The sequence below is a fragment of the Parasteatoda tepidariorum genome, chromosome 4 (assembly GCF_982258835.1).
Source record: "Parasteatoda tepidariorum strain Cologne lab strain chromosome 4, Ptep-v5.0, whole genome shotgun sequence".
NCBI lineage: Eukaryota > Metazoa > Arthropoda > Arachnida > Araneae > Theridiidae > Parasteatoda > Parasteatoda tepidariorum.
The window spans coordinates 39,718,628-39,745,395 of record NC_141758.1 but is presented as its reverse complement, the minus strand read 5'-3'; the positions used below and the strand labels follow the sequence as shown (position 1 = coordinate 39,745,395).

Below are 26,768 nucleotides of genomic sequence, written 5' to 3'. Positions count from 1 at the left end.
ATTTAAAAAAAACTTATGCAAATGTAAATTAGTTTAAAATTAAAATTCACTAAAACTCAAAATTTAATTAAAAACTATATAAAATTATAATTACTTAAAAAATTAATGTAATTAAAAATTAATATTAAGAATTAATTAATTCTTGAAAATAATTAAATTCTTAATTAATTGCAATTAAAATTTGAAGTTAAAAATTAGAATTAATTCCGAATTAAAACGTAATTAAACGTTAAGATTTATTAAAAATTAAATTAAAATTAATTACAATTTATAATTAATTAAAAGTTTAAAAAATCATTTTTCTGAAAAATTTTTCTTTAATTTTAATTTTTATTTCTGCATATTATGATGAAAAAAATATGTCTTTACCTGCACACGTCGGGCAGCATTTTCCAGGTTCTGGAGGTATGGGGTTTCGGCAAGAGGTGTAACATTGGATAGAGGTTTCTGTTACAATTCCACCCTAAAATACGTAGATATAGATTAGCAACTGTTTCTCAGTATTAGCCTGAAGGCTCACATTGATTCGTTGATTGTATTTGATTAAGTATAGATGTCAAGTAAAACATTAATCTATAATAGTGAGGAGAAATCTATTCTGAACTGACATTCTCTCTACATCAATCAGTATTTTTGCTAACAATATTTCCAAGTTTTTCTGAATTTGGTCCATTACACATTTATTTACGGTTTTCAACATCATTATCATCAAACTTTAATTACGGATACGTTAAGGCTAATAAAGTACTAATTGATAAGAGCTATCTTAAATTTGAAATTCTCGTTAAAAGCATAAATGTCTCTCAAAAATTTAATAACTGACAAATAGATAAAAGCAAACTCCTTTTCATGAATATGCTGATAAGAGAATTAATTGTATTTGTAAAATTATGTAAAAGAAAAAAAAAATCCGATGAAATTTCCGAAAAAGACCTTCTATATATCTCCCACTCAATTGGATAACGACATTGTACTTCAAATGTTTTGATAAATACTGCCGAGCAAAGCAAACATAACTCATTAGTTTATTAGTGAAAATTAAATGAAGGTGATTAAAAGCATATTTAATGTTTCTCCATACGCCCACACCAATTGGAAGTGGAAAAAGGCCTCTTTAAATACGCAATGGATTAGCACCTAAGTTCCCGCCGATTTTAAAAGTGTCATGCATTCCATTTTCTCTGCTAGTTCCTTTGACTGGAATTTTCGTGCAGAAATTGGTTTAATCGCTCTTCAATGAAGCCAACTTGATGGTCAGAGAATGGTGTCTTTGAAGGAAAAATTTTCCTTCTTAAAATTTACTGTTCTGCAGTAAAGAAACGGTTCCAGAACATAAGATTCACTGACTGCGGTCAGTAAGCGGGTGAGTGACCTCTCTGATAAGCCTGCATAGAGACCGAGGGTGCGCTTTATCGGTCTTCGTTAAGCTGTTTTACCGTGAAGTTCTCGACTTCAAGCTGGTCGTCGGGCTACCAAAGCAGAGAAGCGATCATCAGAGGATCAAAATTGTGATTGCGTGTTTTCTGATCATCCTCAGAGATGTTTTCCAGACCGTCACCAATATCCCATTGTGCAGCTCTAGTGTGACGTAAATAAAGTATCTGTCTTAAATTTTAGTAATGGCATCCTCTCCATACGCAGCACAAACGTCACAAGCAGCTTTTGCGGCCTTGCAACTTTGATTAAAAGCAAAAAGAAGGAGATGCGTCGAAAATGATCATTTTTCTCAATGATCATAAAAATTATGAACAAAAAAACTAACATAAGCTTATTCGAACTAAAAAGATAGAACAAAACACCCACCGTTGAATGATTTAAAACATTATGCTAAAAATATTTAATGGCATGTAGAATATTAAAATTAAAAAAAATATATATATATAGTAGGAATTTCGTTGCTAACCCTATATAAAATATTAAATTATAATAAATTATTTTTAAAGCATCGAATTATATATTTAACTTAACAAAGCTACATTACAGAAGATAATTTTTATCATCGCAAAACAAAGCACCTCCTTGGGAAAGTATTATTCATATGTTAAAAAAGAGTTACTTTCTTTTTGCAACCGGACCTTCGAGAACAAATCGATACTCGAAATATATGTTCCTGTTGTTCATGTTACGATTTCTGATTGTTTCGGTAAAAATAAACTGTCGTGACGTTGCGACTTTTATCTGATGGTTTTATGTTGACGTAAATTTAATTATTGAGCAGTTGAAAGATACAACAAGGTCAGTACATGCGCCAACGCCTTCTTATCAAAGATTGGAGAAGACGGGCCGTCTAACTTTAAATGTCTCTACTTCCGCCAATTCTTCTTTTGCAACAATATTCTAGACTTATAAACAAACTTTGAAAATGAACCCTTTTTTTTATTTTAATCTTATTTGCTGATTAAATTAATGTAGGTGTGATCTGTAAACACCATTTTCCAGATTGGAGCTTTAATTACGTTAATTAATTAATTAGCAATGATGACAGGATTCTGCTTCTATCTCTTATGTGGAGTAAAATAATTAAACAAACTCCTATGGATTGGATACAATATTGTGCTACAGTAGAGGGGTCGACTCTCCCCCCCTTGGCTGGTGGGGATATCACTCCTAAATATAAGTACCCCTACAGTTTCAGAATTAAAACAAACAGAAATACATATAAAAATGGTTAATTTCAGTAACAATTTTTTAGTTAACCCTAAAAAATTTAGGTCGATGCCTTTGAATTTCAACCTAAAGAACATGAAAGACATGTTCAGAATTAGGATATAACATCTTCCATCTTCCATAATAGAAATTCTAATCATAGGTTTAAATTTTCTTTTGCTAAAATCATTAAATACTGCTCTTCATCTACTGACTTTGACATTTAGGAATCATTCCATAGTTTGAAAAATTTTACTAATTTAGTTAATGATCTATGTAGTATCCTATTCTTTCTCAATATTTGAAAATCTATTCTAATTTCATTTATGTAACTTGCACTCTGGGGCTCCGAACAAACCTCCTCACATGTATTTCTTATCTCCTTTTTTTATTTTAGAGTTCAAGCTTATTCCTCTTCCCTAACAGCTTAAAATATTTTTTATTGCTACTTGTTTGTCTTGCTACTTTTCTACTGTCCTTTTGTTTAGGCAACGAAATAGGTTCTTGTTTATAGAACATATATTATAGTATGTCCATTTCTGTATCTTTATTTGTACTTTATTCATATGTTAAGCAAAATATACAATGTCCACCATTCAAATAAATAAAATATTTAATCATTCTTGTTCAAGCTTGCTCCTCTTTCCTAACTGGTTAAGCCATTTTTTTATTGCTAGATATTCGTCTTCTTACTTATCTTCTATCATTTTGTGCTCAGACACTGAGGTAGGTTCTTGTTTATAGAACCTTAATTATAGTATGTCCATTTTTGCACCTTTATTTGAGCTTTATTCATGTTATTTTGCTTTATTCATACGTTGCACAAAATATTCCATGTCCTCATTCAAATATGTGAAATATTTAATCATCCAATTCTTTGCCGGAAAATCGTTGGAAATCTATAAAAAGCCTAGGTTTTTCCAGAGAATACCAAATTTCAGACTTTGCCGGCAGCATATGTAAAAATAGAATAAATAAAAGAGATTTTTATAAAGAACAACTTTTTCACTTTTATCCAATTAATTTGCGAGGTATGTAATGTCCCGCAAATTGCCAAAAAAAAAAATTTATGCTAATTCTTATATTCAAGGAAATGTAAAAAAAAAAAGAATATATACGCAATCCTTTTTCTTCTTAAAGGACGAGATCTACGACCCTCTATCCACTTTAAACAAGGTCATCAAAAAAAGGCGGGAAAGCTTTCTATTTTTTTTTTTTTTTTTATATTATCTGAATTTTACGAAACAAATTTTGATATAAAGAATATTTAATAAGGAATTAAATGGAAAAGGTTTAAAAAGTATACTTTCAAGGATGTTTGGAACCTAACTTTAGTTTCCGGTCAACTCGCTAAAACCGGAAGTTGCCTGATTTCATGTCGGTTCCTGACAGCTGAATTTAATCACTTGCCTTTCCGAGAAATTATTCAAAGAAACGACAAAGCCCTTTTAGTTAAGGTCATTCATACGCTTTTATAGAAATTATTAATGAAACAGCATCTTTCAACAAAAGATATCGTCCTCGTAAACAGTAATCTGATCACAGGCGCAATCGCTTTAATCTCTAAACTGAAATAAAATGCACGTCATTTTCTTAGAAACAACACTATTTTATATTATCCTATCTGCTATTAAGCTAATAGTTTCTATAAAGGGCAGAAAAAAATAATTTTAAACAAATTTCTATCTATTTTTATATATTCGGGATAGCAACTCGTTTTATCTGCAAAGTAAAAAAAAATTGAATATGGAATTTGAAAACAACGATAAACTCTGACTGTAAAACAAATTAAACTATTAATCTCTATAAAGGACAAGAAAAATTATTTTAAACAAATTTCTATCTATTTTTTTATATTCGGAATAGCAACTTGTTTTATTTGCCAAGTAAAAAAAAATTAATATGGAATCCGAAAACAACGATAAACTCTGACTGTTAAAAAATTAAGCTATTAATCTCTATAAAGGACAAGAAAAATTATTTTAAACAAATTTCTATCTATTTTTTATATTCGGAATAGCAACTCGTTTTATTTGCCAAGTAAAAAAAAATTAATATGGAATTTGAAAACAACGATAAACTCTGACTGTAAAACAAATTAAACTATTAATCTCTATAAAGGACAAGAAAAATTATTTTAAACAAATTTCTATCTATTTTTTTATATTTGGAATAGCAACTCGTTTTATTTGCCAAGTAAAAAAAAATTAATATGTAATTTGAAAACAGTGATAAACTCTGACTGTAAAAAAAAATTAAGCTATTAATCTCTATAAGGACAAGAAAAATTATTTTAAGCAAGTTTCTCTCCATTTTTATATATTCGGAATAGCAATTCGTTTTATTTGCCAAGTAAAAAAAAATTAATATGGAATTTGAAAACAACGATAAACTCTGACTGTTAAAAAATTAAGCTATTAATTTCTATAAAGAACAAAAAAAATCATTAAAATTTTTTTTATATATATATATTTATTCGGAATAGCAACTCATTTTATCTGCAAAGTAAAAAAAAAATTAATGTGGAATTTTAAAACAGTGATAAACTCTGACTGTAAAAAAAAATTACTTCATTCTAAGACCGATTTCGTATTTTATTCTATTAAAAAATATTATGTAACGTCTACTTGCTGCGGAATTTGAGCTAGTAATATATATGTTGTTAAATCAGTAGTACGTAATTAAATGGATTGAAAATAGGAGAAATTATTGAGTCTTAGTAATAAAAACACTGTTTTTTTTTCTGGAGGGAAAAAAACCCTTTAAAATTTTACAGCGTTTCACAGGTATTCAAATAATTTCGAAGATCAAATTTTTAAACATTTAGTTTAAACATTTGCACTAAAATATGTTATAATTTGATTTTTGTTCTATCTTATAATTTTACTCTTTTTGAGAATGTTTGAAATTTATTAAAAAATTACCTTTTCTTTTATAAAAATTAATAATATGACTAATAAGAATGTATACAGGGCTATGCATTATACACTGAGAAAAAAATATGGTCAAAACTACTACTAGAATATACCGTAAAATTTACCGTGTGTCTGGCTCTATGGGAACACTAAATTGTTTGATAATTCTTACCGAAGCGCTTCGGTAATGATTTTGGTCAAATTAACAATAAAATATGCTTTTATAATAAACGATATCATTTGTTAAATGTGGTAAAATTTGGTAATCATATCATGATACTTTAGAGCATGGCATAAAAACCATTTATTCGGTTAAATTTACATTTCAGTTTCGTATTGTTTTCTAAATGTGGTAATAAGAACTATAATTTTGAAGATCAGAATTTTCGGGAAGCAGTTACTATAATAACAGGAAAATTACCAAATGAAAAATTTAAATATGGTATATTTTGGTTTTATTAATCAGAATTATGTTATTGTTTCCTTTTTTACAAAAAATGTCATACCAAACAATACGTTAGTTTTACCAAATTTTTTTTCTTCGTGTACAATTTATAGTTGATTAGGATTATATTATTAGTCATTGACTATGCATTATTCCATCAGCCATTGACATTAGTCATTGACCATGCATTATACAATTAAACATGGAACAAGTACATAAAATATGTTTAATTGACTCTGCATTATGCCTAGTATTAATCTTTATATATTATTATTTACAGCTTATATCGTTCCATGTTTGTCAAAACAATTAAAATTTCGCTATTATGTTTTTAAATTTGGCTTTTAAGTGTAAAATAAATTTTTTTATTCGGTTAGTGCGTAGTCTACTTCTTTGACATATATATGAATTACGCATATATGCAAGTAAATCAGGAAAACAAATTTTAAACTACTGCTTTCGAAAAAAAAGGAATAATGAAAAAAAAACAAAACATATTGAGAAAGGGCTAAACAGTTGAGAGGGAGCGTGGTACATCGAAGATTATTATTTTTCTTCTTATTACTTTTATTGTCATTATTTTAATCATCATTATTCTTATAATAACTTCTTTATTTGAGGTAGAAACAAATTTAAAAGTAGTTTAAGAAAGGTAAAAATGAAATATTTTATTTTAATCAAAATATCTGAAGCTCTGAAATTTAGTTAAATAAGACATTCTAGTATCGTTGTTTGATATTAAGGTATGAGATGATCTAAAACTGTCCATTTTTACTAGTCATTACAGTATAAATAAATGTAAGAAATTGAATATAACTCACTTGGCAAGTCAGAAGCTTACAAGGATCTTCAGGGTTAACCCATTCTTCATCGTTAGCATAACGCTTTCCTTTATAAAAACATCCTATAAAAGTGAGAGAAAATTCAATTTTAATTAATGCTTACCGGTAAAATCATAGTTAGTTAAGATTAGGAAAAAGTTGATTGAATTTTTTTACAGTTAAAAATACTATTTATCTCGGATATTTTTATTTAATCTTAATTAATTTGATCAATTCAAAAGTTTTCGTATCCCCTTAACTGCAACGGGTAATACTTGCAGGTTTAATCTTCATTTAGTAACACAATTCGCTTCGAAATTAAGATAAGAAATAGTTTTGATAAAAAACAGATTTTAAATTAAAAACATACGAAATTATTATTTTTCCAATTTATTGGAAAAGCTCTCGTGACAGGACCAAATTAGCAAAAAAGTAAAATTAAAAATGAGGGGTCCAAAATTTCAACCGCTCTCCTGATCAAACTATTTGGACCATATTTTCCAGATTGTGGCTAACTCCCATACTTTGGTGGTCAGACAGAAATGCGTGTGTGTTTTTTTTTTAGAGAAAGTACGTTTTTGTCAGATTTTGTAACTTAAAATATCGTCTGCACTGACTAATTAGCATATTTGAGGTCCCCCGCTCGAACCATTAGTATTGAGTCCTAGTATGCAAAAATCCAATCTCAGATTAAAAGTTATTTAGGATCTGTGTTTTTATTGATTTATAAAGTATATAGTATAAGGTTATACAAGAAAAATATATAGGATAAAATGCCTTTTGCGAAATTTTCAGTGACCGCTTTGCATTAACGCGATTGAATTTTGTTGATACAGTGTTCAATTTCGTCCTTCAAGGCTTGAAACATAAAAAATGGTCATATAGCGCAACAGCTAGTCCCATGTTTATGAAAGGAAATTAATTTAATAGAAAATAAGGGTTTTTAAGGAAAACATTTTGATGTAAGGAACAGCATATGGAGTAAGTGAAAAGTATCGGTTTTGCTGGCGCATAAAAACGTCGAATTTTTCACCGAACATTTCGACGCTTAAATATATTTTTTATACTTTTTACATTATTTTGTATTAATTCAGGTCGAAATAAATGAAAAATTTAGCATTTTAATAATTGATGGTTATGAAATAACAGCATAAGAACACCGTTTTTTTTTTTTTTTTTCGTTAAAAGTAAAATTAGCCAAACACGGCTCACTCCCAAACGATAATTATTCATATTTGCAGTTATTTTGATCTAAGCGAAACAGTTATCCATCATGCAAACTTCCTTAATTTACAAAACCAATTATTGATAAACAGTCGAATATGAATGGAAATTTTTTTTTTAACATTTTCTTTTGGATTTTATATTTCAGTACAAACATAGTTCCGATAATCTAACAGATTTTTTTATTAAATGTTAGACTGTTATTTATGATTAAAAATACTCAAATATATTTTTACTTGTAATTGGAGAGCTAGAAAAATATATATTTATAAGGGATACGCGCGTACCATCTGCATTAAAGGGTGAATGTAGTTGAATTTCGTCGATACAGGGATTAATTTCCTTTATCACGGTTTGAGTGGGGGTGGACTTTTTAGAATAAATCTAGAACCTAAGGGGAAAAAAAGGCTTTTGCGACCTTAAAATATACAATCTGGGTGGAGAGGTGGCAATTCTGATCATCAAAAAAAGAAATTACTCTCACAGAGGAAGTGACTAAATACTTAAAATACTACCGTTTTCTTGCGCAACGCTCTGATTTTAATAACCCAAAACAACTGGCTGAAACTCAGGGTCCCATGATTTGTAAATCAGCCCTCACATAACTTCACTCTTCATTTATGAGTTTTAATTGCCAACCATCAGGCACGACTGTCAAAAATTTTCATCATCGCAACCACAATGTCGAATTCGTCACTCTCTTGTGGTTTAAAGAAAAAAAAAAACTGAACAACGGTGATCTGTGTCACAGCTTGGGATATATAAATAAATAATGGAATGAGAGATAATTTTTTTTCTTCTTCTTTTCATTCCTCAAATGTTCTACATTAATCATTCGTGCAAAGATTCAAGGCACAGACGTGGAGACAAATCATGTAGAAAAGAAGCGAACCGCAACCGCGAAATATGAAAGGCACAAGGTATCTTTTATCATGATAGATGATTTGGGTGACAGTTCACAATCCCGCAGACTTTTATTATTTATTTGAGTCCTTTTTTCTTCTTCTTATTCATTGGAGAGATTGTCTTCTTTCGCCAACGCTAATTGGGCTTCTCACTGTCTTAACAAGGAACCGCGTGCCAGAAGTTTTAAGACGCTCGTTTGGATGGTACTTCGTATATCTTTTGTTGCGACTGCTGAGCCTCAGATTTAAAACTTCCTCATCTGTTCTCTTAAAGGTTAGTCGGGGTCGCGAACTGTCAGGTCTATTTAGCGATTCATTTAGAGATGAGATATTTGAGAGTTAGGAAATAGCCTTCTGTTAAACTCAATGATATCAATAACGATTTGAGCATATACGAGTTTTATTAGAAATGTGATTACATAAAATAAATGGCTTGATTTGGCCGACGAAAAAAAATTAATCATAATTTAAACACTGAGATTCTTATGTCTTGTACGCTTGCTGGTCCTGATATGATGGTACTGCCTTGCTAAATTTATGTTATAAGGTTTTCTTGGACACTTTCATATATGAATTAAAATAGTTTTTTTTTTTAGGTTAGTCGGAGTCGAGAACTGTCTATTTGGTGATTTTTTTTAGAGATGAGATATTTGAGAGTTAGGAAATAGCATTCTGTTTAACTCAATGATAGCAATAATGATAGGAATATTTACGAATTTAATTAGAAATATGATTACTTGAAAAAAAATGTCCTGACTTGGTCGGAAAAAAAAAATCATCACAATTAAAAGATTGAAATTCGTATGTCTTGAACGCTTGCTGGTCCTGATACGACGGTATTGCCTTACTAAATTAATATTAAAAAGTTTTATTAGATTCTTAGATACTTTCATGAATAAATGAAAATGTTTTTTGTTTTTTTTGTTAGTCCGGGTCACGAGTAGTCAGGTTTATTAAGAGATGAGATATTTGAGAGTTAGAAAATAGCATTCTGTTTAACTCAATGATATCCATGACAATTTGAAGAGTCGTGGTGGTTCAGGGAATAGAGCTTTCGCCTTCTAATTAGGTGAACCGGGTTCGAATCCCAGCAATATCTGGTTGATACGAATTCCGCACTATATATTATTCTATACTCACACTTATGTTCATATACTCATATGCTTATATACTCATATTGCTAAATTATATACTAGTAAATGCACACACTATTGTATAGATATATTTTACTTTCGCTACATTAATACAGTATCGGAAAACACTGTTTTTTGTTGTTATAATCGTGCGAGCTGATGAGGAGATTACATCCTTTCCTTAATTTGCTTTCCGGCTTTTAATTTATTAATTTTAATTTTTAAATTGTTAAATATTATTTAAAAAAGGTTTTATTTTTAAATATTTTATATTTTATTTTATATATCATTTAATTAATAAAATATTTCACATATTATTCATAATATTTTATATATTTATAATATTTTATATATTTAAAATATATTATTTTAAAGAGAAAACTTTGACATTTAGTTTTCGTTAATTGTCTGTATTTAAAAAAAAGTAGTTTTTTCTTAATATTTATTTAAAATTTACAGAATATAGTATTTTAAAAGAACAAATAATAACAAAATTAAAATTTATTTTTAATCGAAATAAAATTTAAGACAATTATTTTTTGGCAAATTTTAATTCATATTTGTGATTGTTACATGTTTGATTTTAAGTAACGGTATCATTTAAGGAAAGAAGTTTTATGATATCTTTATAGAAGTCCACAATTATTTAAAAAGTGATAAGGGTTTAACCCATTTAGGTTAAGCACAGAAATTTTATAAAAAATGATATTTATTATTTTCATTGAACTATGGTTAAATTACAACAAACAAGTTTCGTGCATGAAAAATAATATTATTTTAAGAAATGAAATGGTGCGTTTAAGCAAAATTGATCATATCAATGGACAAATCATTTAGTTGAATACTAGTTTTTCATGATTCATTTGTTTAATTTTAATTTAATTAATCTACTATATACATATGATTAATCTCAAATGGAATAGTTATACATTTTGAAAAAAAGTTGAATGTATCAGTAACAAGTTAAAAAAAAAAAAAAAAAAAAAAACCAACTAGAATAGTTTAAAAAATTTTCAACAGAAAATGTTTACTCCAATTGAATTGCTATTTTATAGATGTCTTCAGAACCCTTGACAATTTTTCATTTTATTTTATAACCGTCAGTGAACAGCAGACCCAATTTGGGAATTACGACTACTAATGTTCAACTTCGCAGCCTTGTAATTTCAAACCCAATCTAGAATACAGGGAAACTCCTGGATCAAGTATTGGGAGAAATTTGCCTTTGTGGAGGACTTTTTGATGGAACTAATTACATGGTGAGGAAAACCACGAAAAACTACTCCGGTTAACTTGACGGCAAGAAGACTCTATCCCATAATCCGTATACCACTGAGTCTCTACCTATTTTACGTCCGCACTGGGGCCGGTGCTAGGGAGATGCGGAATTCGTATCGACCAGTAATCGTTGGGATTCGAACCCAGTTCACCTTATTGAAAGGCAAATGCTCTATCCCCTGAGCCATCACGACTCACCCTTCACAATTGCAGAAAAATGAAATAAGTGAAAAAATATACGTCATAGTTTTAATGAAGAATATTTATTGAAATGATCCATTTACGTATCTTTGGCCGAAAATGGTTAAACAGACAGAGCAACAGCCAAAAGATACAATGATTTATAAAAAATCATAAATTTTTTTCTCCAAAAACTAATAATTTTAAAGTTACTGTATTTCTTTTTGAATAACATCCAAGCCCATTTCAGGAATTGTTCTAAGCATAATAGTTCGCTGGTGACATTTCAATGAATTTTTGCGCCACATTCCGATCGCCAACGCATCTTGAGGCCCATAACTATCAAAACCATCCCACATCCTTTCAGGAAAAGGTCGTTTACAACTTGCTAGTTAAAAACGCCACAAGATTACTACCAAAAATGAATACAATACCACCTTTTTTTTATTCATTTTTGTTTTTCATAATAAAAAAACGTGATGCTTTAAAACGCGTGCCGCTATAAAACAACTCGATATCTTTTTTGGAACGCGACCAAATGAAGGATAATTTCCGCCAAAGTCTGCCACATCCGCTCGCCAAGACGGTGAAAGAAAAAGGAGCACCAGGATAAGGAGATGAAGGTGGGAATTAAATAAAGTGGTCTGCTGGCTGGCGTTATTTGATTTAAGTTGTGGATGCTTTTCTTTTTTTTTTTTACACATTAAGCAGAGCTGTTGCAATGGTGGTTGCAAGCAGGACATTTGCCCAGAGCTCCACAATGGCGACGACCAGAAAGAAAAGTTATATTTAATAATTATTAAAATTAAAAATTTAAAAAATTAAAAATTTTAAAAATTAAAAATTTTAAAAATTAAAAATTTTAAAAATTAAAAATTTTAAAAATTAAAAATATTAAAAATTAGAAATTTCAAAAATTTTAAAAATTAAATTTCAATATTGAGAAATTGAAATTGTATTCTAGGGATAAGAATGTAGTATTCTTACATTTTTCGGCGTAGTATTTCACATTTACTACATTTTTGAATAAATATAATAATACAAAGAAAAAAAACTTAATAAATTAAAAAATATGGAAAAAGAAAACAAGTTTTATTTAAAAAAATTTTTAGTTAATAATGAATGATAAATATTTTGAAATGTAAATATTTTTCGATTAGCATCGATTAGCATAAAAAATTTCTCCCATTTTGTTTGCCAGAATTGTTTAGATAAAATTTTAAAAAATTGAAATTCATTAAATAAAATTAATTAACTAAATTACAAATTTTTGTCAATTAATTAAAATAAATTACTTAAAAAATATTTAAACTATAAACTTTAGTTATTACTGAAAGAACGAAAAACTAACCGAGGGGAATAATACAAAAAGTTTTCAGTTATTAGTTTAAAAAGAAAAAATAGACACGTCATAGTAATGTAAAGATTTAACATACCTTTACAAGCATCGCAACAGGATTTTTTTTCTTGATCTTGCCCGTGTAGTAACAGGTAACAAGATTTACGGCTGGGACAAATTTCCCGATCACATTTCACTTGTTTGTTCTGAAAATAAATAAATAAATATGTAAATAGAAACTGATGTACTATCTTGCAGTCACGAGATAATCCCTCAGCTGAGAGCTCATTCGTGCTGCTTATTTTATTTGAATAAACTGAATCAATAAAAGTATTGATAACAAAAATGACATTAAAAGAGAAAAATGAAACACTTGTTATCTGATTAGTTATAAATACTCTATAGTATCGGTTTCCAAAAGGTGTTCCGTGGAACTCTTGGGTTCCGTGAAAGGGCCACAGTGGTTCTGAGAATTAGGAATTATTTTTGCCGATTGTATTAGAAAGCTTTAATTACATTTGTATCCGAATAATAATCCAATAGTTATTTAAATTATTGGTTACTATTATCAAATTGCTTAAGTAAATGCCAGTAAAAAGAAACTAGCAAAATTAGAAAAAAAAATTTATTTTTTCTAGTTCAAAACTCGACTAGATGCCTCTCTAGACCTGTGAATTCAAATGATTGATGTAAAATTTAATTTTAAGATTAGTATTGGCAAAACGATGAAACATTTACTTAGTTCCGTTAAATATTTCCAAGAGTTTTTTCATTTTTTGACTATTATGCACGCAATGGATAATAAACTTAAATCACAACTTAGGGGTTCCGCTTAAAGTAAGTCGATCACTTAATGTTCTATGGCCGAGAAAAATTGGGAAATGGTGCTCTGGCGTCACAGTTGCTAAAAGAAAAAGAAAAAAAAAAGAAACATGTCGGAACTTAGGGTTAGAAATACAGTTATTGATATTTTCTTATAAATGAGTAACGATTTTTTTTAAAATTGATAAAATTTTATCTCATGCAAATCCAGATAATAAATTATTAAAAATTACCTGAAATTAATTAATTCTAAATTGACCTTAAAGGTTTTTTCTAATTATATTATAAACATCTTTTAAGATTTATTTAATAAGGTGTATTTTACGTCATAATGACGTAAATTATCGGGGCGTGAAAATATAGATATGCGTGCCTTGCGCCCACATCCCTCCTCAAGTAAAAACAACCAAATTAGAATTAAATTTTAAATATTAAGAAATTAAAATTTATCGCATTAATTTCGTGGCTAAAAAAATACCAAAATATATGAATAAAATGCATAGGATAAGCTAAGTCCTGTTGACTTTACATATCTTAGAAGAAAATAGAGTTATTACTGATAAATTTTTTTAGTTAATTGCTCATAGAATAACTATTTGAACTCTTCTTTGGAATGTTCTAACATATTTGAGGAATTGTTTACAAGTTCAACAAAGATTTTTGTCTTTACAAAACTACAAAGCAAAAATGATTTGTTTCTAGGCAATTGTGACGTAATATTATTTCTATTAGATGCTCTTCTTATCTTCTTATTCTAATCTATCTATATTATATAAAACGCTAATACGTACGTATGTATGTATGTATCAATAAAACCGATGATATTTCTTTTCTCGCGCTGGCAACAGTTTTCATTTTTAATTGATTGGATTCGGCGCGCAAGAGCACGTAGTGAGCAACCAGATAACAATAACCAGAGTGAGCATTATCAGGTTGTTCAATTCAGATTCATGCACTAAAAACATGACAATATTTAATTTAAACTCAGTTAGGAATTAATTAATTAATTGAAGTGAGAATGCTTTAAAAGGCCGCTGTTGAATTGATATTTTTCTACTGGGAGCTACCTAAACGTCTAAAAAACGTTTAAGTGTTTGTATTGAATGCATTGAATTTTTTTATATTTCGCGTTTATTTATGCATTGAATTTTCACGCTTTAAAATGCAGAATATTAGTGAAGCAATATTCGATAATTTATTTTGCTAATATGTTTCTTACTTAGCTAATGTTTTGATTTTTTCACCATGTACAATCTAAATAGCTAATATACTTTTTTAAAAGTATATTAGCTATTAATTCTTCTACATAAGTACAATACTATGTCTTTGATGATAAAATACTATTACTTGATGATAATATATTATGTTACAGGTTTAGACCCGATCACGAAGTCCAATCCTGTCTTTTATGCAGTAGACATGAAATAATAATTCATCTCCAATATTACATTTTAATGTAATTAAAATTAAATAATAAAAGGTTACATGAAATAAAAATATATTTCGCTGACGATCGAGAGAGAATAACATCAGATGAGCAACATCTCGTGAACGAACTTGTTTATATCTAAAGGTCTGGTTTCTTAGGACAAGCGCCTTATCTGGGCGTCGGCGTGACGTCAACGTCCCGCTGACGCCAACAAAATACTGGTTTGTTAGCTCAAGGCCTGGTTTCTTAGAACTAGCGCCTTATCTGGGCGTCAGCGGAAAGTTGATGTAGAGCGGACGCCAAAAAAATACTTTTTTGTTAGCTCAGCCTGAGCAATCGGTCCAACGCAGACATTATCTCTCATTGCGCATGCGTTAATAACGTAAACAAATATTTATTTTGAATTTGTTTTGATTTTGTTATTGTCGACCACTGTTTTAGAGTACAAATAATGACTTTGTCCAAGAAAAAACACATTATAGCTGAGCTAAATGAAGAGTGCTATGTTTAATGAAGAAGCTATGTTTAATATCAAAATCAAAATCTTGGCTGATTTCAATGTGCTGTTGGATGTTGTCCGCCATTGCTTCTGTGGTTAACGTCACGTTGTAATCCAACTGCAGTTGAGTTGGACGGCAATTGTAGTTCAAGATGAGCGTTCGATGGCGTATACTATCAAGCTCACAAATGGACCAATCAAAGGTTAGCGCTGATTTCCAGCTGACGGCGTCCTGTCCTAAGAAACCAGGCCTTAAAAAGAAACTACTGTTCACTTCAGTTCAAAGTTCGGAAGTAGAAATTGAAGTAGCAGTCTCAATCTCACAACTGCATCAGGGGGCAGTTGTCGTTTTTGAGTTCAACTCAGCAGTGAGGATACTGCAGTACCCCCCTCCTAGTGCAACGTTACTTGAATCGTGCAGGGAAACGTACTTTACGTTCCGATCGTGTATGCTTAGCCTTGTCCTCTGCTTTTTCAACATTTGTTGTTGTTGGCTCAGTAACTTCCGGAGGTGGGCTAGGATGGTAGATCACAGGCTCTGGTTCTGACTCTGGAATGTTCAAGATGTAGGCTGGCTTTAGTCTGTCTATAGTCACAAACTTGGATTTGTTGCCGACTTGAACTTTATATACTTTGTTTGTTCTTTCCAGTACCTCGAAGGGTCCATCGTAAGCTGGCTTAAGTGGCGGTTGAACAGCATTGTGTCGGATGAAAACTTGCTTGCACGATTTGAGGTCGGTCGAGATGAATGTTCGGCTCTTAGTGTAATGATTCTTGGTTGGTGAAGGGGACAATTTTGCCATATTTTCTTTCAGGCGCTGCACAAATTCACTGGCATTGAAATCCTTTGGTGTTGGCATTAGAAATTCTCCCGGCAACTTCAAGGCAGTTCCGTAAACCAGTTCAGCTGTTGTAGCCTTTATGGATTCTCGGAAAGCAGAACGCATTCCCAATAATACTGTGGGTAAGACCTCTGTCCAACGATCAGTTAGATGAGCTTTTAATGAGGCTTTCAATGTACGGTGCCAATTTTCAATCAAGCCATTAGAAATGGGATGATATGCCGTCGTATGGATGTGTTTAATGCCTAATAATGTCATTAATGATTTGAATAGTTGACATTCAAATTGTTTACCCTGATCTGTTGTCACTATTTTAGGAATGCCAAATCGGGCGATCCAACTTTCGTATAACGCACTAGCTACTGTTTCGGCCGAAATGTCTGGAATTGGACGAGCCTCAACCCAACGAGTGAAACGGTCAATCATTGTCAAACAATACGAATAACCGCGAGAAGGTGGAAGGGGTCCTACAATATCTATATGTATATGTTCGAATCTTTTGTCTGGGACCTTTATAGTCTGAACTGGGCTGTTTGTATGACGATATATCTTAGCTTTCTGACATGGTATACACGATCGTGTCCACCTAGTGATATCTTTCTTTATGTCTAGCCATACGAATCGCGATGTGAGAAGTTTCACAGTGGCTTTCATGCCTGGGTGAGCGAGATTATGTAATGCGTCAAAAATGCTCTTTCTAAATTCGAGCGGAAGATAAGGACGAACGTTTTGGGTAGAAGTATCACAAAAGAGTTGTACATTAGTTCCTGGTACTATCATTTTTTGAAATTTCAAACCCGTGTTTGATTTCCTGAGGTCCTGTAATTCGGAATCCGTACTTTGGGCCTGTGCTACGGCTGCATAATCTAAAATATCTAAAAATTCTAAAGCATCTAACCTCGACAGTATATCGGCTGGTATATTTTCGGAACCCTTGACAAACCGAATATCAGTACTGAATTGACCGATATAGTCCAAATGTCGTAATTGTCGTGGGGAACACTTATCCGATTTTTGAAGGAAAGCGTATGTGAGTGGTCTATGATCCGTGAAAATCGTGAACTGGCGGCCTTCAAGCATATGTTTAAAATGACGAATGGCTGCGTAAATCGCATAAAGTTCGCGATCAAAAGTAGACCATTTTTGCTGTGCCGGTGATAATTTTGACGAGAAAAATGCCAAAGGTTTGATATTTTGTTCATTGTTAGCATTCGTAATTTGATTAAGTGAAGCTCCTACAGCTGAGTCGCTAGCGTCCGTGAAAAGCGTTAAATGAGCTTCCGGGTCAGGATGAGTCAAAATGGTGGCCTCTGCTATCTGTTTTTTACATGACTCAAATGCTAACGTTTGAGATTCGTTCCACTCGAGATAATTTTTTCCCTTACTTTTCCTGCCTTTAAGCATTACGATAATAATTCAATAACCCAAGGAAACGTTGTAATTCCTTTGTGGTTTGAGGCAATGTACATTTTAAGATTGGTTCAACGCGTTCCGGTTGCGGCCTAATTCCGTCTTTATTTACTAAATAACCTAAAAAGGATAATTCCGGGACACCCAAGACACACTTGTTTAAATTTATGCGAAGACCGTAATGCGCGAGTCTTTTCAAAACCATTTCGATGTGGTTTTTATGTTCTTTCTCTGTACTGCTTGCTATAAGGATATCATCCAAATAAACAAAAACAAAATCAAAACCTTGCAAAACTTCATTAATGAATCTTTGGAATGTTTGCGCCGCATTGGACAATCCAAACGGCGTGAATAAAAACTCGTATAAGCCGAATGGGGTTGTTATTGCAGTTTTGGAAATATCGTTTGGGTGTACTGGTATCTGGTGATATGCGCGAACTAAATCTACTTTCGAAAAAATAACTTTACCGTGTAATTGACTGGAAAAGTCTTGTAAATGGGGCAAAGGATATCTATCCGGAATTGTGATCCGGTTTAATGCTCTGTAATCTCCCGTCGGTCGGAAATCATTTCCGTTGTCTTTAGGCACTAGGTGTAAAGGACTAGACCAATTTGATGTGCTAGGGCGGCATATACCATGTTCTAACATATATTCGAATTCGCGTTTGGCTGCCGCTAATTTCGCCGGATGTAATCTACGCGGTCGCGCAAAAACTGGTTGTCCGCGAGTTAAGATCCTGTGAACGGTATTATGCTTTACCTCTCTGATTTTAGAATAGGGGCGTATCACATCACTGTATTTGTTCAAAATATCCCGATAAGCAGCGTCATTTGCAATTAAAGTTACTTGAGGTGTGTCATCCGCGGACTTAGTGCCCGTGCTGACAAGATTGGTCAGCGGATCTTTAAGACAACCATGTTTAAGGTCTATCAACAAACCGTAATGCCGCAAAAAATCTGCCCCGATAATAGGCTTACTTATGTCAGCAAGAATAAATGTCCACTGAAATTTACGACGTAAATTTAAACTTAGTGTTACCATTTTAACGCCATATGTTTTGATTGTTGTACCATTCGCGGAATATAATGTTATATTATTTTCGCTGCTACTTTTAAAGGTGTGTCGCTTGTACGGTAAAACACAAACATCGCTACCGCTATCCACTAAATATGTTAATTTTGAAATAGGGTCAGATACAAAAAGGCGACTTTTATTATCGGATTTGAAATCACATTGCGCCAGAGTATGTGATTTCTTCTCTAGTTTTCCTGTTTTTTAAACTTGCAAGGGGACTTACAGCGTTTTGCTGCATTTCCAAATTTAAAATGATACCAACACTGATCATACTTTTTTGGTGTTTGTGAGTGATTACGCTGGCGAAAAGAATTGTTGCGTTCGCGATTTCGGGAAAGGCGTTCAACTTGTTTAGTAAGTTCCGCTATTTGTGTTCGCAATTCACTCATTTCAGAAGATGGATTTGAGCAACGTACTGCGTCGACATTACCGCCTGTGGTTTCATGAATTTTGTCCGCCATTACTGCGAGCTTTTCTGTATTATCGTCAGAGACTGAAAGTATCGCCTGCACTTGATTGGGCAAACGCTGTAGCCAAAGTGTTTTTTAGCATATCGTCGCCAAGAATTTTGTCCGCTAATTGTTTCATCTTCCTCAATAAATGTGAAGGTTTGTCCTCTCCTAAGGTTAATTCCGAAAGTACTGCTTTTATTCTTCTTTGTTCAGAATCCGAAAATTCGCTTATCAATCGTGATTTAAGAGCTGCATATTTGTCCGTGGCTGGCGGCGAGAGCACGATATCGCTAACATGGCTCAAGATGTCGGAGGCAAGGGCTGACACCACGCAATAAAACTTAGTATCATCTTGAGTTATACCGGATACCACGAACTGTGCTTCAATATTGGCGAACCAAAGTACGGCGTGTTTATCCCAAAAGGGAGGTAATTTCAACCCTACTCTGTTAACCTGCATTTGTTGAGTATCGTTGTTCGGCATGGTAAAGCTCCAATAACTGATAAGAAAATGGACAAATATAAGATCTTGCCTTGTACTGAAGAGGCTTTTGGCGATGGAGTTTAATCAATCATCAGACGGAGAATAACTGGCATGCGAAATTATCCATTCGTGTACGAAATGAAGATTTATTTGGTAGCTTTTAGTACCGTCTCAGTTCCTTGAAAGTTTATAAGCGTGAAAGATTTCAATTAAAGCAAGGATGTAACGAGATCCTCTGTCGCTACTGCATGCTTAAAATAATTTTTACAAGGGTCACCACTACAGGTTTAGACCCGATCACGAAGTCCAATCCTGTCTTTTATGCAGTAGACATGAAATAATAATTCATCTCCAATATTACATTTTAATGTAATTAAAATTAAATAATAAAAGGTTACATGAAATAAAAATATATTTCGCTGACGATCGAGAGAGAATAACATCAGATGAGCAACATCTCGTGAACGAACTTGTTTATATCTAAAAAGAAACTACTGTTCACTTCAGTTCAAAGTTCGGAAGTAGAAATTGAAGTAGCAGTCTCAATCTCACAACTGCATCAGGGGGCAGTTGTCGTTTTTGAGTTCGACTCAGCAGTGAGGATACTGCAATGTCTTTGTGCTAGAACATTGTGTTCATTGGCGAGCGAGCGCAGCGAGCCATGGTTCACGGCGTGAACCACATAGGATTGCGTAGCAATTCTCGAGGGATGGCGAGCGTTAGCGAGCAGGGGGCGGAGCCTCCTAGTATCTCTTATCTCTATTAGATGCTATTGCTGAAAATTGCCTGTGGTAGTTGAAAATTTTTTTTCTGTTCAACTGTATTTTTTGCTCGCGATGATTTTACTATCATAGAAAAATAATTCGTTTTACTGTGACGTCACATCAACGTATTTCAAGATTTATTTTTGTCCTATTCTCTTTAGAACCCTCTAGCAAATCTAAAACGAAATGTTTAGTGAATTTTAAGAATAAGCATTTCACAATTTCGTATCTCTGCCATATTTTTTATCGACTCTTTATTTATATTTTTCATCGGTCTTTTATCGACTGTTATTCAAATATGTTAAATGATAAATTCTAGGATAATAAAGAAAGGAAGTAAATGTAGTAAAAATGTTTAAGCAATGTATGAAACTAAACAAATAACCAAATGATTAAAGAAAATTTCATAAATTCAAATAAAAATAGTTAAAGAAAACGATAAACTCAACTTTCGACTAGAAGTTAAGCTTACTACCGTAGAAGGGCGCTCCATACTTTAGAGTACAAAGCGTTTCGATTTTCCCCGCCATTTTTTTAAAAATGAGTCGCTTTTTTGCACGATCAAGCATTAAAGTGCAAAATCCTTAATACTTCTTTGTGGTTTTTACAAATAACTCTAAAGCTAAGAAGTAATTTTTCTTAAAACGATTTTTAACCAAATAATTTCTATATAAACTTTTCCAAATTGAGATTGGTCTTGCTTGAAAAATATTTTCGAAGAGAGCCATGAAATGAGACAGAAATGATGAAATGATAAGAAATTATATATGACAAATAAGCAGTGACGTCAACACCTCGAACCTCACGTACGATTATTATTTCGTGAGAACCGCAATTATTTCACACGCATCGAGTAATTATCTCCTTATTTAATATGATAGGCACATTGATAACTATAATGACAAATAATTTCAAAAACTTGATTTTTGGAACGCAATTTTTCCTGACCTTGCTGAGAACCGGAGTATACTAGAAACAGATATAAAAATTTACACGCAATTAAAGGATATATAAAGAAAAATATATTTGAGGGTTAAATAGAACTCGTATTAATTGGAGACACCATCCTGGACTTTTCATTAAAAAAAGTAAATATTTTTGTAGATTTTTAACTTAAAATGAATGCTGAATTACCAAATTAGCAAAATTCTAACTTCTGGGGAGCTTACAAGAGGAATGCAGGTTTATATATCTTCAATCATGTTTTCAACCAAACTATATATTTAAGCCTTCTCCAATGGATATTACAGAAGCTATTCATTCTATCCTTTGGCTATCCTTTTAGCTATCCATTTAATAAGATTATAAATAATTTAGATACCCTATATAGTAAATAATATTTTTCTATTTAATATGATAATATTTTTCTACTTGATAATATTATAAAATAATATCAAATTTTGGATTTTTGTATTCCTTAGAAACTTTTTTTTCACACTTAATAGAACTGTTTTGTTAATAAAATTCTGAAATTAAAAAGAAAAAGAGTTTGAGTTGCACAAAAATATTTTTTAAAATCTATTTCTCAAAACATTTTAGCACATTTTCTGTAACAAGATTCAAAACGCCATTTATGATTTACGATAGAGTAAGTGACTGCATTTGATTTTATGCGTGTTTAGAAATCAGCATCTGACATCAAAAAGTTCTAAAACAATTTTTGGTAGTAAAAATTAAAATCGCTGTTCAAATATATTGTTATAGCATGTTAAAAATCTGAAACATATCTTAAAATCTATTTTAATGAGAATATTTTACTATTTTTTAATAAGAAAAAAAAATCACAAACGTTGATGGTTTTTAGATTTAGAGTGATAAGGGTGATGACCTATCCGTCTAAAAGACGATATATGAAAAATATATCTAAAATTAAAGCTCTTAAAATAAAACTATAGCGAAAAAATTAATTTGCCAGCTCAGCAATTGGTGTACTGTCCGTGATGTACTGAGTTTTATGTAGCATGCGGAGTACGATTAACAAAATAAAGATCATAAACTATGCATAATGTAAGCGTCTTGTAGTTTTTAGAATATTTATATTTATTCAAGAAATGCCTTTCCTATTAAAACAAAAAAATTTAAATTATAAAGATTTCATCTTTTATTGTTTTAAGCTGCGAGCATATTTTTAAAGATTTTGAAACGAAACTTTGTTAAATGAAACGATTGTGCTAGTTATGTGTATGAGTACCATAGTTAACTCAAATTAGAAGTTGAGTTTTATTGATTTTGCCTTATAATTTAAAATCACAACGGTGTTCCGCTATACTTTCCCCACTAGATGGGGTTTTTGAAGTCTTTTTTTCATCATTAAATTTCAAATGCATGCTAGATTCATTAATTTATTCCTGCATTTCACTCCTTAGTTCCCTAAGGCGAGCTAAATTCAAAACTTAAAATCGACGATTATAAACGTCTAAACTAACAATTTTTACGTAAGAGAGTTGTTGTTACTAATGCCGCTTACCAACACAAACAAGCCTGTTATGGGAAACCATGCGATTTTAAGGAAGAAGGTGGGTTTCTTGCTTTTCAGTGACGCAATCTATGGCCTCGCATACGTCACAGGCCATTTTACAGGGAGGACGCATTTATACTCTATTCATTCATGCACACAACGTAATTTTGACATGAACCAGAGAAAGATCAATCTCCAATTCAGTATCCAAGCAGGTATTGATTTGTTATGGGAATTTGGAGGACTTTGCGACCCCAACAGATTTAACGTGCACCAGTCACCATTTAATAAACGGGGATACTTCAAACGAAGGGATTCAAACTCACAATCTCATGCACATGAGCTCAACGTCCTACCAACCAGGTTATCTCGGCGTTTAAGTAAAAGAGTATATTAAAAGAGATACTAAAGAAAGTAAATAAGTAAAAACAAACATAGCCATTTTTCTAATTCCATAACTCTCATTATTGTTCCAGACTAAACAACGCAAAGTCTTGTGGTCGTCTGTCAATCGGTTAACGAGTTAAGTTGACTTATCCTCCCCGTCTCCTTTCTTTCTCCTTTTCCGATCTTCCTTCATTTACTTAATTGATCAGTAATAGTGTATAATCTACAATACACTTTTATTCATTGTTATGTTCCATTTTGAATTAAATCAAACTATCAAAAGTTTCCCACATTTTTAGGTACGTTTTATGAGCCTAGATTTACCTTCATTCCAAAATTGTCTGCAGAAAGGAAGAATAACGTACATTAAAAAATTCCAGATCAAATTAGGGTACAAAATACAGATACTCTGGATTCTGTAAAATCCATTTTACCTTAAAATCCTTCTTTACCTTATAATATTATACCGTACTTTTTACAGTAATATTTATTTAATTAGAATGATTCGGTAATTTTACTGTAATTATTACAGCAAAAACAACAATATATCAGATGTTTTGTTCCGTAACATATTCCGGTAAAAAAGAATTTTACGTTAAAAAGTACCGGCATTCTGAGTGTCGGTACATTTTTCTGTGTCACGAAACAGATAAACTTTCACAGAAAACTGTAATATATTGTTTTCTAATGCCATTTACCTACATCCTTACTTACCAAACTCATTTTTTAACCCTACTCATTTTTTTTTATCCAAGCATCCAACTTACTTTTCTTTTAATATTAATTACCTCCATCCACTTACCCAATACATTTTATATTGTTACAGATCTCCACCATCCACTTTCTTGTTTAATTTTTTAATTCTAGTATCTCCATCATCTATTTATATCTATCCATTTATTATTTGTTTAGAATCTATAAGTGTTACAGACCTCCATCATCCACTTTCTCATTTAGTTTTTTAAAGTTAGTACCTCCATCATCTATTTAGTCAGATCATTTTTTTATTGTTACAGACCTCTATCATCTATTTAGTCAGATCATTTTTTTATTGTTACAGACCTCCATAATCTACTTTCCCATTTAGTTTTTTAAAGTTAGTACCTCCATCATCTATTTAGTCAGATCATTTTTTTTTATTGTTACAGACCTTCATTATCTATTTAGTCAGATCATCTTTTTATTATTGCAGACCTCCATTATCCATTTAGTCAGATCATTTTTTTTATTGTTACAGACCTCCATTATCTACTTAGTCAGATCATTTTTTTTTATTGTTACAGACCCTCATTATCCATTTAGTCAGATCATTTTTTTATTGTTACAGATCTCCATCATCTATATAGTCAGATCATTTTTTTATTGTTACAGACCTCCATTATCTATTTAACCTGTTCAATTTTTATTGTCCTCCATCATCTACTTTTCCATTTAACTTTTGCTAGTACCACCATCATCCATTTAGTCAGCTCATCTTTTATTGTAACAGACCTTCACAGCAACCAATAATTAACCAGCACCTCCATTTTGAAGTTTTTTTTCTACGATTGATGAAGGTTTTATCTTTTTAAAGACTATATTAGAAAATACCACATAATTTTGATCCCGAACAGACGGAGAGCGCAGCGCCTCAACTGGCACCCCTTTCTCTAAATTTCCACACCACAACTTAAAAAAAGAACTTTTATACACGATAGATTTAACGTCGTGCACCTGTCAGTTGTTGTTGTTGTAGTTCATTTACTTCGCTCTAGAGCTGCACAATGGGCTTTTGGCGAAGCATCCCTGAGGATGATCCGAAGACATGCCATCACAATTTTGATCCTCTGCAGAGGGGATAGCACCCTAGCTTCGGTAGCCTGATGACCTGCACGCAAAGCCGAGCACTTAATGGTAGAACCGTTTAACGAAGAGCAATGCTACACACCTTCGGTCCCTACGCTGACTAATCCAAGTGGTCACCCACCCGCACATTGACCGCAGTCAGTTACGCTTGACTTCGGCTGGGAGCCGTGTCTTAGCGATCAGTCCACTGCGGGACGTGCACCTGTCAGCGTACATACGCCAGTTGCTTAATCAGTTTCCAGAATCGAACTCATGATCCCCAGCTCTTACAGATCTCCGTCATCCACTTCCTTTCTTCATTTTTCTTCCTTATTTTCTACGCATAATTTTTTAATGCCAATACAACCGCCATCCAATTACCCTAATCATTTTTTAATGCTAAATACCTCTATCATTCTCCTATTCTTCCAAATTTTATATAACATTGCGTAGAAATCACGCCAAATGAATTTTAATACAACTCATATCTTAATGTAGAAGTCATTAAAGTATAAATCCCTCTTATCTAAACCAGTTGATTGGATTTGACACTTAATAATATCACGTACGGAAATTTATATGAAAAATAACGCATATTCAATAATTTTTATTGCATCAATATTTTACGTAAAAAATTCTATAAAGGGGGTATCAGACATTTATCTTTTTTTTAAAAAAATATTATGAATAGAAGTTTAGAAGGTTAAAAACCTCGGCCTTAAACCAACTGCGCTATAAACGACCTCAATTTACAGAGATACAAAACTCCAATTAAAAAAAGAAAGATTCGGGAAGTAAAGTTTGTTCCTTTTCTTTCGACTCTCAGGAAAAAGAATAAGTTTTTCAAGTCCGTCGTTAATGCTAAATTGAAACAGTTCTTAGCCCTCAGCTTGCCAGGATAAATAGATTCTTGATAAAGTTCCAGAGGTGGCGAGTGTCAATTACCTTTTCCTTTTTTTATTTTTTAACTAAATCCCCGTCATCTGGCTATTATAACTCTTTTCCTATAGCCGAAGATATTTTTTTTTTTAACCACCGTCAATGAACAGCCTATTTACGTCAGTAGATTTGAGGTTCATTTTCGTTCGTTCACTCCATTAATTTCGTTCTTTGTAACTGTCTTATTTCCAATAGAACTCCCAAGACTAGGGGGGTAAATTATTGCGAAAATCTGGCTTCTGGGGATGCCGTTTGAGTGAAATCAATCAGCATCTGCGTTGCTTGGAAAAATAAACCACGAAAATTTCTCACGGTTTTTTTATCTTAGGAATAATAGACAACGAGTGATGGGTCAAACCTCTTAACTGTTTTTTTTCTTCTGCTGACTGACATGAAACTTTGCCGGGATAGCCTGGTCGGTGGAGCGCTGGGCCCGTGTCTGAGAGTTCGTGGGTCCGAACCCCGCCGGCCGAAGACTCCCCGAGTAGTAAAGTGCA

General features: G+C 31.9%; 1 protein-coding gene across 1 annotated transcript in view; it reads right to left on the bottom strand.

Annotated features, from left to right (window-relative positions):
• Nucleotides 1–26,768, bottom strand: part of LOC107448655 (BMP-binding endothelial regulator protein) — a 159,410-nt gene that overhangs the window by 31,284 nt on the left and 101,358 nt on the right. Inside the window, exons 3-5 of the mRNA XM_016063957.4 lie at nt 12,984–13,092; nt 6,828–6,910; nt 370–463 (exon numbers count right to left, since the gene is read on the bottom strand). Of these exons, the coding sequence (XP_015919443.1) occupies nt 370–463; nt 6,828–6,910; nt 12,984–13,092 (286 nt within the window). The remainder of the gene's footprint in view (nt 1–369; nt 464–6,827; nt 6,911–12,983; nt 13,093–26,768) is intronic.